A 16,378-nucleotide genomic window follows, 5' to 3' on the forward strand; every position below is an offset into this window, starting at 1 on the left:
ATAGCCGCGATACTTATTAACGATGACTTAAAGACCTTTAGCTATGACTTTTAGTGGTCTAGTATACATTTAGCCGACATATGAAAGGTCAAATTTAGAAATATGTTGTTCATTTCCTTCCTTATTTTTTTTTTTTTTGTGACAATGAATATTAATGTATGAATGCTAATAGCCTTATAGAGGAGAACACCCAACAAACTTGGAACCCAAGGTCACTTCTTTTGGTTTTAAAGGTAATCTACTAGGGTGGACATGTTATGGATGTAATTTACTGTATCAAAATGTATTTTATCCTTTATCAAAGTAACAAAAGAAATTATAAAATAAAAATAAATAAATAAAAAAGAGTAAAAATTTATAATGGATAATGGACCAACGACTTATTTGTGGAACTAAAAATATGGATAAAACCAGAAAGATCACAAAATGATTAAGCAACATAAGGTAGCTGAAAATTTACCAACCATCTGTCCGATAATAAATAAATAAAAATGTCTGTTTTGGCTGGTGTGCTAATTATTAATGGAATACAAAACAACATACTAGCACAATGAATTAGTTAAAACCAGCATTCCATTTTCCTATCAAAGATGCTTGATCCATAAGTTGAACTGACCATGCCTATCAGAGGGGGCAACTGCATCAATACAAACAAGGTGACTGGGACACTAGCCAAAAAAATGATCGGATTGACAAACCATGTTTGTCCATGAAACATAAGCAAAAGAGCAACACAGAAAGCTATCATCATGAATGCAATAGAAAAGATAAGAGTAAAAAGTCCTATAATCATCTTTCTGGGCAAGACTTCGAGGAAATCTTCTTCTTCGTAGCTCGATGTTAGAATCCCTAGGAACATCAATATTGAAGTTGCTGAGGAAAAGAGTGATAGGGAATCAGATACTATGAAGAGCTTAAACAATTTTTTATTTAGGAACATTGGCAAGCCTGTGGCTTGGTCGTTGCCACCTGGAATGGTAAAGGCCGCAGCAAACATAATGGTGACAATGAGAGCGCCTACCACTGTACAAGAGCTTGCTGTATTCTTCATTTGTTGCTCTCCCGCTTTCCTCATGTCCTTGTGCTCGCAGGTAAACAATTCTTGAGGAGTCAAACCATCTTTATTTAAAGCTTCCTTAAGCTGGGGATTAACAATACTCTCCACCTCCTGCATTTGTTAATCAAAGTATTAGAAGGAAAGAGGCTACCAAAAGATATATACATCGCATATCAGTCAAAGAGTGATGTTTCCTCACTCCAAAAACAATTTTATTTGATGAAGATCCGTTCATCCACTTAAATGCAACAATTCCAATTACTATTTTGAACCTGGCCTCAACCATTCCAAAAAAAATATCATAATCAAAAGCTTCAAAATTTTCTACTTTCCAAACGGTCAAAGAAATAAATCTCACTTTTTTAATCCTAACCAAAGCACAGATACACAAAGGAACATTTTTGACTCCTTTATTCAAGTACATCAAAGTTTCATGCAGCGTTAATAACCCAATCTGGCCTTAAAAAACTTAATTTTAAGTTTTTTTTTTTTTTTTTCCCTATAATTTGTCAATCACAAACCTTAACCCAATGTTCCATAAAACCCACTAATTTCCCTATTAGTTTTCCCTAAATGATGTTTTAATTTAATAAAACCAAACAATTTTTTTAATAATGTACGGGTATGCAAAGGTGGATAATTTGCCTCTGCCTACCCATATTCCGCTATCTGCCCACATATGTGCAGATAGCAAATAGAGTATCCACTCAATTGGAATTAGGTGCTCAAAATCTGCCTACAACCCATACAAACGGGCGGACAGAGAATGTAGAGTGGTTTTTAGCTGCCCATTTGAAAGACCCCTACTTCTAATTGCAACAAAAAAGTAAAACTTTTCCACTTAAGTAAATTATAAAGGACTGGATCCCCTCTGGTCCAAATGGACCGGAGAGGGTCTTTCTCTTGGATCCGGATCCTCCAACTAGACTGGAGAGGTCTCTAATTAATGGCCAAGATGGCCATAGGAGAAATCTTTGGGCTATAATTGTGTCATGTGTCCCACCCATTGAAAATAATAAAATATGATTTAATGTTTTTAAAATAAATAAATAATAAAATAATATATTTTTTCTTTTGGTTTTTATATGGTCCTTGGGTGACTGGACCACCCCAATGGCCACCGTTTGTCCTTGATGCTGCAACCGACGGTCTCTCCCTCCATAGTCAGCATTCATCAATCTAACTGATCATTCAAACAACAGGATATAGAGATCCGATCACCCAACAGAAAACAATCAAATCAAACAAACATGGCTCTCAAAAACGCCCCACCACTATCGCTTCTTCTCTATGCTCAGTCCCCAGTCTCTTCCTCTCACTCGCCACCCTTCTCTTCACCCTTTCCCTGATCCTCTTCTTCCTCTTCTCCAAACCCAACACCCAAATCACTCCCCAAACTACCGTTCAACAGCCCTACACTGTTGGCGGCAGTGGTTGAAGACTCCGGTGATGGGGATTTGCCTAACACACACTGCTAACAGCTTGTGAAACCAAAATCACTGCTTGAGGTTAGTGGCTTATTGGGTTTGCCAAAAGAACGGGTTTTGTGGGTACTGAATTTTCTTTTGGGATTTGAATGGCAGTGATTGCCGATTGAATGGGGGTGATTGGGATTACTACTAGGTTTTCTAAAAGGGTTGAATTTTCTGATTGGGTTTCTTGTTCGGTTTGGATATTAGGTTGATTTGTTTTGATTGGGGATGGTTGAACGATTGGGTATTTGTTTTGATTGGTTGCTTTGTTCTTGAACTCGATCCCGCCGACTTGCAATCTGGTAAAGAGGTCCCTGATGAAAAACACCAAGTCTTCTTTGGAAGAGCAAGGACCTAGGTGAGAGAGAACGATGGCATTTGACTGGTGGAGGACCCCGGATCGAAGCAGCAAGTCAAGGTCGTTGGGAGGAGAGGAGGAGGACGAGGTTGGTGATGAGGGAGAGAAGGGTTTGTGGTGAAGATGAGGGGTTATGGTGGTGGCGGCGGGATTCATTTGGGCTGGAGCTCAAGTGGTGGTGGCAGTGAATACATGTATGAGAGAGAGGAAGGGGGGAGGGGTTTGCTCAGGCCAAACAGTGGCCGGGTGGTCCGGCCACCCAAGGGCCATATAAAAAAAACCAAAAAATATATATTATTATATTATTATATTTTTTTATTTTTTTACAAATAGTAAATAATATTTTATTATTTTTTCAATAGTGAGACACGTGGCAGCGTGATGACCCTTGAATTTTTCCTAGGGCCATTTTGGCCATTAACTGGAGACCTCTCCAGTCCAACAGGACCGGAGAGGATCCAGATCCCTCTGAAAAAGAGAAGAAAACTACCTCGTATCAGGAATGGGCTAAATGCAATTGGCTTTAAAAATAAAAATTTTGACATAACTCTCCTTTCTCCCTTCTAAATTTCTAGAATTTGGAACATTATAGGTAGTAGTGCTAGTATACCGAAGAAATATAAAGCGAGAGAAATTACCTTAAACCATTGTAGTTCTCGTTGCATCTGCAATGCTGCACCTGGGATGCGATTAAGCTGGGTAGAAGCTTCTAACATTCCTGCCATATGTAATATATTGTTGTTGAAGCAATCTTGAGAGTATACCTTTGGGAGCTTCACATGAAGCCCGTATATAAGACTAAAGATTTTAGTTTGGCGATATAGGACTGCACTCGGAAATATGGTTCTGCCTTTGTCATCTTTGCACCACAAGAGATCTGGATTTGTTCTCACTATTGCATAAACAAACTCAAAATTCCCTTCCTTGATAGCACGTAAGATAGCTGTATCAACGCAACCAGTCTTCCTTGTTTCATCATTTGACATTTTTATCTCACAGCACATGTACCATATAAGTTCATGGTGCTGGTAATTGGCCAACGCCATTTCATATAAATCCTTGATTCCTTCGCAAATTAATTGGCAAAATAATTCCAAGTAAATGAAAAGTCATATAATAAAGAAATTCAGCTATATATAGCGGAAAAAAAAACAAACAAAACAAAACAAAAAGCATAATAAAGAAATTCATAAAATTCATAGTAAAATGAGATTAATTGAGTGGATGCAGTATACCGAAAACTAGGTTCAGGAGAGATGACACTAGTTGGCACATTTCAGCTTGTACTGCAAAGTAAAAAGAACACTTAATTATCAGCATTATAAAATTATTGCTAGAAATAGAATAAAGAATTTACAAATAAAATAAACTATATGTACGTAATTAATAAGCAACTCAGTAGATTCAGCTAAATCTACAATCAACATTATAATCTACAATATGATTGGCTTCCTTCTCTAGACAAGAAAAGCGCGCACCACCAATTCCCTATCATTTATTAGTAAATTTTGTTAGTTCTAATCAGTAGTGGTCAAATTTTTAGCCTCAAATTTGTTATCAGACACAAACCCAAAGACTTTTAGTTACACGGCCAGAGATATGATGGCGTATCAGATGGATTTAGAGTGCACTTTTGGGGCAGATTTGAGTTTTGAAACTGAACTGAATTATGTTTTTTAATGAATATGAATAAACAAAGGAAGGAAGAAAAGCAACAAAAGAACAGCCAACCAACCCTCCACAGAAACAAAAGAAGCACAGCGCCTTAGAGTACTACAAAGAGACAATCAAGGCAAACAGAAAACAAAAAACAACAAACAAACAAAGAAAACTCCATGCAGAGAGAACAAAACATATTAAAGCACTAACTCACTCCAAAAATACTATCCGAAATTCCCCAAATAGCACATAACCACTTATAGAAAGTAGAAAATCCAAAGCCAGACAAAGAAGTGACTCTGAGCCAATAGTTCATCCCAACAAGAAAAAGGGTAAGGCAAATTATACTTAGCAAAGAGAAATCACGAAACCGTTGCAGACAGAGGATAGGAGAGAAGAAGATGATCAATGCTCTTATTGGCCTTAGAACATAAAGGGAAACTGAGATCCAGTGAAAGGCCAAAATAATTAATCCTGTGATGGGTATTGAGCCTTTTTCTTACTACCAACCAACGAACCATAGCATGGTAGGAATCCAACTAGAGAACTAAATTGTTTTTATACCAAGAAAAGAGGAATCCCTTTTTCCTTTGCTTTTTTTCTTTCTTCTTTCTTCTTTCTTCTTTATCCCTCTTATTTTCTCAGGACTCCCTTTTTCTCACGCCTAACTCCCTTTCTTCTTTCTCCCTTTTATTTTCTCACCTCCCCTCCAGAACGCCTTCGTAGCTAGGGACGTTGGGTTCTATTTTTATTTTCCCGATGTGGTTTATTTCTTTCATTCTTCTTGTAAAATTTTCTGCAAGTGAAGGTTTTTGTTTCAATTGATTCAAATGCTGGGGAAGGATTTCAAGAGGACCCAAAAGATGCTACGAAAAAGGTGAGGAAACTCTTTGGGTTTCTTAGCTTGCTTATTGTTAGTGTCTTTGTTGGCTCAATTCGGTTCCAAAATGTAGAGGCTACTGTTCACGGCTCAAACACTAATATACAATGCTCAGAATCAAATCTCCACTGTTCATAATGTAGATTCATGTGTCATGAACGTCCCTGTAAACTTTCAGCTCAATCGGACAACAAACACCCATTAATCGAAGCTGTTGATCAAGGATTTGACGGAATTTCCAGATTGCTGATTTTCACCCTCTGCAGTCCATGTCTGGACAGGCCCTTCCCCTGTCTAGACAACAGTTCTAGAAACTTTGTTTCTGCTCCGCAAGGCTCTATCCAGACAGCCTATTAGCCTGTTCGGACATCCCGTAACTATTATGCCCAAAAACGTGTTTTTAGTAGGCCCAGGTCTAGGGTTTAATGTAAGGAGAGTACTAAGGATAGAAATGAAATAGACCCACGTGGTCCAAAATGTTATGAGTGTTCTGGCTATGGTCATGTACGAAAGGATTGTGTTAACCTCAAAGCTTTAAATATTACCTTGAGTGACACTGATGAGGAAGAAACTCTTAATTATGTGGCATTTGTTGCATCCTATGATTCTGATGATTCTTATCAATCAGATGTTCAGTCTGCCTCTAATAATGTATCAAATAGGGTTAATGATCTTCAAAACTCCTTTAACAATTTAATGGAAAAGTTTTCTATGCTTAGAAATACTAACTTGAAAATTGTTAAGGATGTTAAGAATCTTGAGCTTAAAATGGATAATTTGTTGAAATCTTTGAATGATTCACATGCTGTTTGATATACTCTCAAATCTGAAAATCATGTGTTAATTGCTAAAAATAAATCCCTTCAAAATGATCTGATTGCATCTAGAAATCACTTGAGTAAATTCGGTAGTGAAAAGCTTGGTAAAATGTTGCATATTCAAAAGCATTTTAGTGACAGATTTGGCTTAGGATTTGATAAAACTGCTTCTTTCTCTTCTAACCGTGCTTCTACTTCAAACACTGTTTTTGTTAAACCAATGAAAGTAAAAGAATTTTCAAGTGAAGAAAAGCAAGTAGTTGCTCCGACTCCTCAAGGTAAGAAAGGTAAGAAAATCTACATTGAGCCTCATGCATCTTACCCTACACCTAGAGTCGTGCATCCTCCTAGGAAATTACCTTCTCAAAGGTTTGTCCCTACATGTCATCACGGTGGAAAAGTGGGCCACATTCGACCTCATTGTTTTAATTTGAAACCTCATGTGCATATAAATGAAAATTCTTATTTTAGAAAAGAAAGTGAGGGTTTGGTCATAATGATGAGAGAAGTGTTATCTAGGCTAGGTAAGTTTGAGCAAAGTCATAAGTTTAGACCTAAGATTTCTCAAGTTTGGGTTAGGAAGGATGATACCATTCACCCCTTGAGGGGGAGTGGTGATGATCTCACCTTATGTTAGGTAAGTCATTTTGCCTATGCTTTATCCCTTGTGCATATTTAAGTTTAAATTGAAGTTTTGTTTCACTTTATTTGTAAGGTATGTTAGATAACTAGATGAGGTTTTGACTAGTCGTATTTTTTTCAAAAAGTATTCTTGTGACGTTTTTACTAGTGGTGACGTGTGAACAAGGGGCACGTAACTATCCCCTTGTTCACCACTAGTATCCTTAATTTTTTAAAGGATAGTGACGTTTTTTCTGGTGGTGATGTGTGGACAAGGGGCACGTCGCTATCCCCTTTTCTAGTCTTAATAATTACTATCATTTTGAAGTAGTCACTAGACCACATCACTAATCGGCGATATGGTAACGTTTTTTTAGGTATGCTATAGTGTAATAAAAATTTCATTTTTAGCCCATAAAAGTTTAAGGGGCAAGATGCCACATCATTAATTCTCATGTTTTTTTGCCCAAAAACGTCACTAAAGCCACGTCATTAATCCCATTCATTTTTGTAGTGTGAGGATTCTTAGGTTCTATAGATTCACTAAATTCTACATATTTGCAAATATTTAGATTTGGTTCTTCAATTTCAGCACTTAATTAAACAACAATGACCGGATGCATGTTAGTGATTTTTTATTTTATGTTTAAATGTTAATCTTTTCCCAAATTCTTTCAATATTTTGTAGAGGAGCAAAGAAATTTTTGGCCTGATGTTGCCAGCATAAAAAATAAAAGTCGTTACTGGATTACTGTCTGTTGTTTTATTATTTTATCACAACGGAAAAAATGAAGTTGCCAAAATTACGATTCTCATTTTAACCACCCAAACATAAGGGAGAGAAATTTTGGGCAAAAACATACCGGATCCTTGGCGCCTTTCTACTTCTTCAATCTTCTTCAAACGATACATATCCGCCGGGTAAATGTAGGGGTGCAAAGGCGGGCGGTTTTTAACCGCCCGCTAACCGCTAACCGCTATAACCGCCAACCGCCTAACCGCCTAACCGTTTAACCGCATTAACCGCTAACCGCCTAACCGCCATAACCGCCTAGCGGTTAGCGGTTAGCGGTTATTGGGTCTACTAACCGTAACCGCTAACCGCTAACCGCTTTTTTATATAATATATTTTTATAATTATACATATAACATAATCACTTGATCATTAAATCACAATTTTTTTAAAAATAATTAAATCACAATTTGAGTATTAATATATTATCACTATAATTTATATGATTATATCATATAATCACTTGATCATTAAATCACAATTTTTTTTTAAAAAATAATTAAATCACAATTTGAGTATTAATATATTATCACTATAATTTATATGATTATATCACATGAGATTGATTATTAAATCATTTGATTATATAATAACAAATTATACATATATAATATGACATAACTCATAAGTATACTAATTCATACTAATACAACAATTAAATATCTAGAGACTTATTTCCAATGTATGTTATAAACCTATAAGTCTATATAAGTCTACATATGTATATGAATAATATAAATGTATAATATCAATAGTTAATCATATGATTCAATGACAATTCAAATACTTTATTCAAGACTTCAAGTGAATCATATTATTAATGTACAATGATGATATGATTCGTATAATATCAAATTAAGTAATTGACATTGGATTAAACAATGACCAATGTGTTACTTATAAACATAATTTAAGTATTAATGTATTATCATTATAATTTTAGTAATTTACATATTATCACTATAATTGATATGATTATATCACATGATGACTTGATCATTAAATCATATGATTATATAATAATAAATAACACATATATAATATGACATAAGTCATAAGTCATAAGTCTACAAGTTAATCATATGATTCATGTACAATGATAATCACAATTGATTCAATTGAATTAAACAATATGTTACTTATAACTACAAGTCTACAATTTAATTAAAGCATTATTAGATACTTTAGGAATTTAGGATTTAGGATTTAGGAGTTTGAACATTACCATTTACCATTAGATATTAAGTTCAATTCAAAGAAAAAAGATTATAAGTAAATATGATAAGAATTTAAATAATTAATCATATGAATCATATGATATAATTTAATGAGACCATATGATTATATAATATCAAATTAAGTAATTGACATTAGATTCAACAATGTGTTACTTATAATCACAATTGAAGTATTAATGTATTTTTTGAACATTTTTTAGAAAAAGAAATTTAACCATTTTTTGAAAGAAAAAAAAAAAGAAAATTAACAATTTTGAACAATTTTGAATTTTATATATATATATATATATATATAGTTATATTATATGCATATTGAATAATATAAATGTATAAGATAAATATTTAACTATATGATCCAATTACAATTCCAATACTTAATCAATTATTCATGTACAATGACAATGACAATGTGATTCATATAATATCAAATTAAGTAATTGACATTGGATTAAACAATGTGTTACTTATAACTACAATTGAAGTATTTTTGTTTGTTTGTAAGTTTATAAGATCAACACTTAATCATATGATCCAATGACAATTCAAATATTTATAGCAATTGGGCCCAAGAAGATATTAAAAATACAAGAAAAAAAAAATGAGGGTAAAAAAAAGCAAAAAAAAAGCCAAAAAAAAAAAGCCCAATTTTAAAAAAGCGGTTAGCGGGCGGTTATCTATTTCACTAACCGCTAACCGGCCACTAACCGCTAACCGCTAACCGCTAGGCGGTTAGCGGTTGCGGTTAGTGAAATTTACTAACCGCTAGGGCGGTTACGGTTAGCGGTTATTGCCACTAACCGCTAACCGTAACCGCCTTTGCACCCCTAGGTAAATGCGTATACCTTTCAGCAAAAAGGGTGAATGAAGTAAGAATTTGATTGTAGCATTAATTAGTAAATCTCGCATGAGAAATTTTCTTTAAAGTAATTTTAAATAAAAAATATACATTTTTTTTGGAAAAACTTATATAATATATATTTTATATTTGGCCCTATCCTACGTACCCTGTATATGTATGTTGTGCTGTGTTCGAAAGGTAACACAAATGCGAGCAAGACATCGTTTTACGAAATAAATTCAGGTTTCGTGAATTTCTTATTGACAAGATACGCAAGGCATATATATATCGGAACGAACTACATGCAATTCATGCTCTTGCCCGCTTCATCTTTTTGTTTTTCTTTTATCTTATTCAGTGATTACTATTTTTATGCAAAGAATCAGATATAATATTTGAAGAATATTTTGGGAATTAATAAGATCATGCATAATATTTGCAGATATTTATTTGTGAATTTAATTTGTTTTGTCTCTGAGTTAATTTAGAGATATTTTTGGATTTTTATTTCTTTATATTTCTCCAAGTATTTTCGAACTTAGCCTATATAAATAATGGCAGGTCTATATTCTTTTGAAATTAAGTTTTGATTTATTAACTAAATTTCAGGTTTTCAAAGTTATTTTTTTGTTTACTTATTTTGAGAATTAAGATGTTTTTCTTCCATATTTATTAGTTTCTTTTTTCCTGAATTCTATTTTCAATCTTCAATTCATATATGAATCTTAGTTTCAGCTGTTATCATACGTTGTCAAAACAATTTTAGTTCTATCCGGCATCATGTATGTGTTTAATGTACTCTTATATTGATGAGATAAAGAAATTAACAAGAAACCACTCTTTATATAGATTAGTTTGATCTTATAGTGTTTTTTTTTCTTCTTCTCAAATTTGATGTATAAAACAAGTCGATTATTTCAGTTTTAGATTTGTGCAAAGTTGTGCCCATATGTATACAAAATATATATAGCATTACTGATCATGTGAAAAGCAGATTTTTTAGTTTGTTTATAATTTCAAGTATATCTTAAAACATCCTCATTAATTGCCCCAACAATAACCGGTAATAATAGTTTATATAATTTGTTTTTCTATTTAACATCAGCATTTGGAATCACTTATATATGTAGAAGTTTTAATCTTCACATCAAGTCGATAATTAAAAAGTTAAGAGTACTAATAGTAATAATTTAATCATGTTTTATGCGTGTAGTACTGTTAAAATTGGCGATCACATCCTTTTATATTAATAGCATATGAAATTGTCAAAAAAAAAATAAAAAAAACAAATAGCATATGAAATTATAAGAATGTTTTAATTAATTTTACAGTATGAAGTGAATATTATTTTTGGGGAATTTTAAACCGGTATCTCAATTCCTCAAACCGGTATACCTCTTTACCCTTCATCCTGTGCAGCACTGGTAATAATGGGTATTCGTTTTTTTTTTTTTTTTTTTCCTTAAAAAAAAAAAAAAATAGAACATATTAAATTACCAGTTATCTTAAAATTTTAAGTTGATAGGAAAATGTAAATTTAATCATTAATCATTACTTTAACACTCCCCACGTGTGGACTTAAACTTCCTTTTAATTATAGGTCAGACCTAACACGTGGAATATTTAATTTAGATTGAGTGATTTAAATTACCAGTTATTCTAAAAGTTTAATATGATAGGAATAGGTAAATTTAATCACATCATCATTACTTTAATAAAAAGTGTGATAGAGATTTTGTTTGGGTGTAAAACCTTTTACAGAAAACATTTTGTTCAATTTTGGATATTTGGGGCAACATCTGTACATTTGGATGGTGTTATATGTAACGTACGTAATCCTAACTATAGAATTAAATTAATATATATTCTATGTGTGCATGCATAATACCAGAGCAATTTAATGAAAAGAAACAAGAGAGCGATACTAACGAGCGTAGATCCATCGTTTCCAAAACACAAGCTGATTTTTACTTGGGAATGCGTTAGGTGTAGAAGCCAAGGCATACAAAGGGGAGACGTCGTCTTTGTCTAGAGCAAGAGCCAAATGTCGATCATTGCCGAGTAAATCCAAAGCAATAGCTGTTGTGTTGTAATAGCGTAAGTACAAAAAACAATAAAAAGAAAATCATAAATAACGGCCATCAATGGATAGTTAAAGGAGAAGTTGTTAATTACCTAACGTCCGGGTATATATAGCCTTCGTACAAAGTGTAGCACCGCTGACGCCTTTTAGATATTCCAGTGGAGTGAGAGAAAAGAGATACCAAGCCAATTCTTTATAACCACCTTCAATAGCAAGAACAGCCGGAAGACGTCCATCCACGTCTCCAATGCTGGCCAAGTGCTGGTTCTTTGTAAGCATGCACTTTGCCATCCGGTAGTTACCAGCAAAAGCTGTCTCAGCTAGAGCTGTCCAACCATCATTATCTTGTATTTCCAATCCTTCTTCCGACATTAGATCCACCAGCTTCTCCACTATATCCTCATCTCCCGCAGCAACAGCAATGTGAAGAGCTGTCTTGCCCTGATCTGTTATCTTCTCATTCACTGCGTTGGGATACTTCACAATGCAGGACCGTACATTGGACCAAAATCGACCTTGCACTTTCCTAACAAATTCTTTATATTGATCAAAATGCCCATTGTTGTCCCTCCCTGCCAAGTTTCTCTTTGTTTTCATTGAACGAAATGAAAGGAAATGATGATTTTTCTGTTGATTTTAAATTTCAGAATTAATTAAAATATACACTATGGAAGCTATCAGAATTTGTACCAACGTACGTATGTACAAGAAGCATGCCACGTCAAGGCAAGTATCTTCCTAACTAAAACGTCATCTTTATAAACATGCTCAAACTTGGATGGCAGCATCTAATTATAGAAGTAATATATAAAAGTAACTACCATTAAATTTTAAGAGCTTCAATATTAGTGAGATATGCTACCCCTCTTTATTCTTCACATTTATTTATAATTAGAAATATTATTCGACAACATTTGCTAGCTCCTTACCTAAAGTTGAAATTGATTGTACCTGAGAATTTACCTTCAGATTTATAATTAGCAGTTGTGCTTGACAGCCACTGTTTAGAAAGAAGGTATTATAGCTGGTTGCCCCAAGCCGTAGCTTGAGGCCCCAGGCATCTCAAAATTTAACACTACAGAATCTCTTTAATTAAAGAGATGATGTTTAACAAAATATATCCTCTTGTAATTTGAGTACTGCACAGAGCTGTACGAAGCCTCGTGAATAATCTTTGATGGGGACAACTTTCCTACCGGCAATGATTTTGGGGAGCGCTTCCACAATTATCATTTCCTCCAGCTTTTTCTTGAATTGTTTAATAAAAAATCTTGGGAGCTATATAGCAGCTACATTTTTACTGCTAGCTTTTTACATTTCCTTATTAATTAGTTGTTGTCGTACATATTTTAATCTTATTATCCATTTAAAATGTTTAGGCATGCATCATTCAGAGAGAGAAAAAGAGGTGGAGAGAAACCTGTGTTAATATTGTTGGGCATATTCCGAGCAATATTTGCAGAATGAATCGCCTCAATCTCAATAAGTACTGTATCTGGCCGACGAGAATTTTGAATAGCTTGTAAAGCCATGAAATTCTTCTTGTTCTCATCCTTTGAAACAGCTTCATCATCTTCTTGCTTATGAGGTTCAGTGGTTAATTCAACAATGTTCAAATGATCTTGAGCCATCCAATAAGATTTTACCCAATCACTCCAATCCAAATAATTATCTTTTTCAAGAACTGTTGAGGCAGCCTTTCTTTCCAAGTTTAATCTGTCATTATATCCAAATTAATGTTGTTAGGAGCATGGTGAAATATTAGCATAGAAGGAAGATCAGTTATGGTAATAGATTGTAGGAATTCCTTCATGGACTTCTCGAAACTACTTTTAGACTATTAATTTACCTTTAATTATCTTGTACCACATAGTTTTTTTTCCTAATGAAATAAAAAGCATATAACCAAAGTCCATGATTACAAGAGACGTCCTTAGAGGTAAGGGAAAACAAAAACCAAAAAAGTCAATGTCTACATTAGAAAACCTAAGAAACGAGGAAAAATAAATCACATTTGGCTACATGTAATATGGGTTTGCAGCCATAATCCTAACAAGTTGTCATGAGGATTAATTTAATTTGCCTATCTACTATGTATAAGGTTGAGTACTGATTGTGAAATTAGTTTCCAAAATATAAATTTTAATATAAGTGATTTCCAGGATTACTAAATTAAGGATTTAAGCCGGGCCGGCCAATATATTTTTGGAACCTTGGGCAAAACTTTAAAATTGGGCCTTATTTTTTTTAATATTTAAATATTAATTAAATAATATTTATTATAATATGGCAGGAGATCTTTACCTAATAAGCACCAATTCCGCACTTAGTGATTTTTAATTTTAGACTCAATTACCATTTTGCCCTTACTCATTGTTCTTTATATTTAAATTAAGCAGGCTTATTTTTATCTTTCAACATTTTCGTAGATTGCAAAATAATCATTTTAACCTTTTTAAAATGTGAAAAGCTGAACATTTTAACATTTTGTAAGATGCTAGATTTCTGCAAAATAACTACAACAGACAAGTCTGTTGGATTCTCAAATTTTTTTTTTTTTCGTTCTTATTTTATAGAGGGCCTTGATATTATAAACAACAAATTTGTGAAGAGTAGCTACACAACAAATTTGTTGAGCATTAGCTCAACTATCCATACCTAATAATAATAAAAAGGAAATTCAATAAGTATTATGAAAAAGGTTATGATAGTAGCAACGTAGGTTTGGCCCATATCTTATTATGGGTTTGGCCCTAGAGGGTGGTTTGGCCCATATCTTATTATAGGTTTGGCCCTACGGGGGTGGCCAGATCCACCCCTAACTGGCCCTTGGGAGTGGCCGGCCACCTTTTATGAGGATGAGGTGGTTCGGCCATCCCATATTTTTTAATAATAATTTTTATTACAATCACATCATTAGACAGAGACCCCCAAGTCATAAATGGCGTTAGATAGCAGCACAAAGTAAGTAACCTTGGTTAATCACTCAAATGGATCAAAAGTCAAAACAGAGAAAATTTTCTTCAAATGGCAAAAAATGCATGTTTTGATATATACCCGAAAAAAGCAAAAAGACTAGAAGTATTATTAATCACATTAAACATTTACAATTACAACAGTATGAGAATCAATCAACTTACACAAACTAAATCACCACAAGATTTTTATCAAAACTGTGTCGGCAGTCGACAGAGGAGAAGCTGCTACAATTCCAGGAAGACCCAAGAAAAGACATCAAATACCAAAAAGTTTACCTGAGAAAAGAAAGATCTGGATCTGTCTGAAATGAAAGTCAGATTCCGGCGAGTTTGGTGTTTGGAAATCAAATAACGGTCAGGTCTAAAAGGAAAAAAAAAAAAAAAAAAGACACAATCTCGCTACCATCTCTGAAGCTGGGTATATATTGGGCAAAGAAGTGAAGTGATGAAAGAGAGAGAGAGTGAGTGAGTAAATAACTGGGTGATGGAGTAACGTGAGACAAGGACAGTACAGCATAGAAGAAATCTATAAAACTGATTTATCTTTTACTGGGGCAGTCTGAAATCCTTGAGGCACCGTTTGTTAATCGTTTGGGTCCAGGGGGGAGAAGATGGGAGAAGAGTGAGGGAGAAGAGGGAGATCGCAGGGCTGGGAGAAAGAGGGAGATCGCAGGGTTGAGAGATGTCGTGGGTTTCTGGAAGAAAAAGAAGAGAAGAAAAATTAAATGCAAATGAGGGTAAAATCGTAATTTGCAGATAGGGGGTACTGTGCACTATTTGACAAAGGCCTTTTCAAGCGTTTGATTTTGGGCACAATTTTTAGAAATGAACAGTATCTACACTCCGCGCCGAAAGTTATACTGACCCCAAGGGGTAATATTGGCTTTTAAAATTATTTTAATTTACTAGTACTATTGACTCTGCTGGAAAAAAGTTTACCGTTGTTCAAAAAAGAAATGAAAAAAAATATATATATCCAAATAAACAAATAAGAGAAATATTATGGATACTAACTCGTTTATTAATAAGAATTTACTAAACTAATATGTAACTCATTTATTGGAGAAAAATAAAATAATTAAGTAAGATAAATGTAACGAATACCAATAAATAAGTTACACATTAATTTAGTAAGCATCTGTTAGTAAAAAAAGTTAGTACCTCTAATATTTCTCAATAAATAATAGTACGAAATTGGCCAAACAAATGACCCAATCATTTTCAAGAAAGTGCAAAAAGCGGTTTCTAAAGCAATATAATAATGAGAAGAGTCACAGAACTCAAAAGGTTTACCAACCCTAATTACACGTGAATGAACCTCAAGAGGTCCAAACCCATTTACACCCTCGCCAAGGAATGGCGTCAACCACCGGAAGGAAGTTGAAGCATAAAATGCACTGACAAAATTTGAACTAGAGCCGAAGAAAATGGAGTACTATCTCTCAACAAAAATATAACATAAAGCCAAAAGGAGACTAAAACCAACAAAACCCAAAGAAAATACAAGGAAATAACATAAAAAATAAAATAAAATAAATAATAATAATAATAATAAAGATAAAAAAAAAAAAAAAAAAAAAAAA

The 16,378-nt window shown here is 33.7% G+C and overlaps 1 protein-coding gene across 1 annotated transcript; it reads right to left on the reverse strand.

The window, feature by feature from the left end:
• Positions 1–533: 533 nt before the first annotated feature.
• LOC132171397 (ankyrin repeat-containing protein NPR4-like) lies at positions 534–13,514 on the reverse strand. Its single transcript, XM_059582706.1, has 7 exons — positions 13,238–13,514; positions 12,374–12,444; positions 11,910–12,294; positions 11,664–11,813; positions 4,123–4,173; positions 3,526–3,953; positions 534–1,168 (listed from the first exon to the last, which is right to left on the reverse strand). Exons 1-7 carry the CDS (start codon positions 13,446–13,448, stop codon positions 560–562), a joined length of 1,905 nt encoding a protein of 634 aa, XP_059438689.1. The 5' UTR covers positions 13,449–13,514; the 3' UTR covers positions 534–559.
• Positions 13,515–16,378: the final 2,864 nt, after the last annotated feature.

The sequence above is a fragment of the Corylus avellana genome, chromosome ca1 (genome assembly GCF_901000735.1).
Source record: "Corylus avellana chromosome ca1, CavTom2PMs-1.0".
NCBI lineage: Eukaryota > Viridiplantae > Streptophyta > Magnoliopsida > Fagales > Betulaceae > Corylus > Corylus avellana.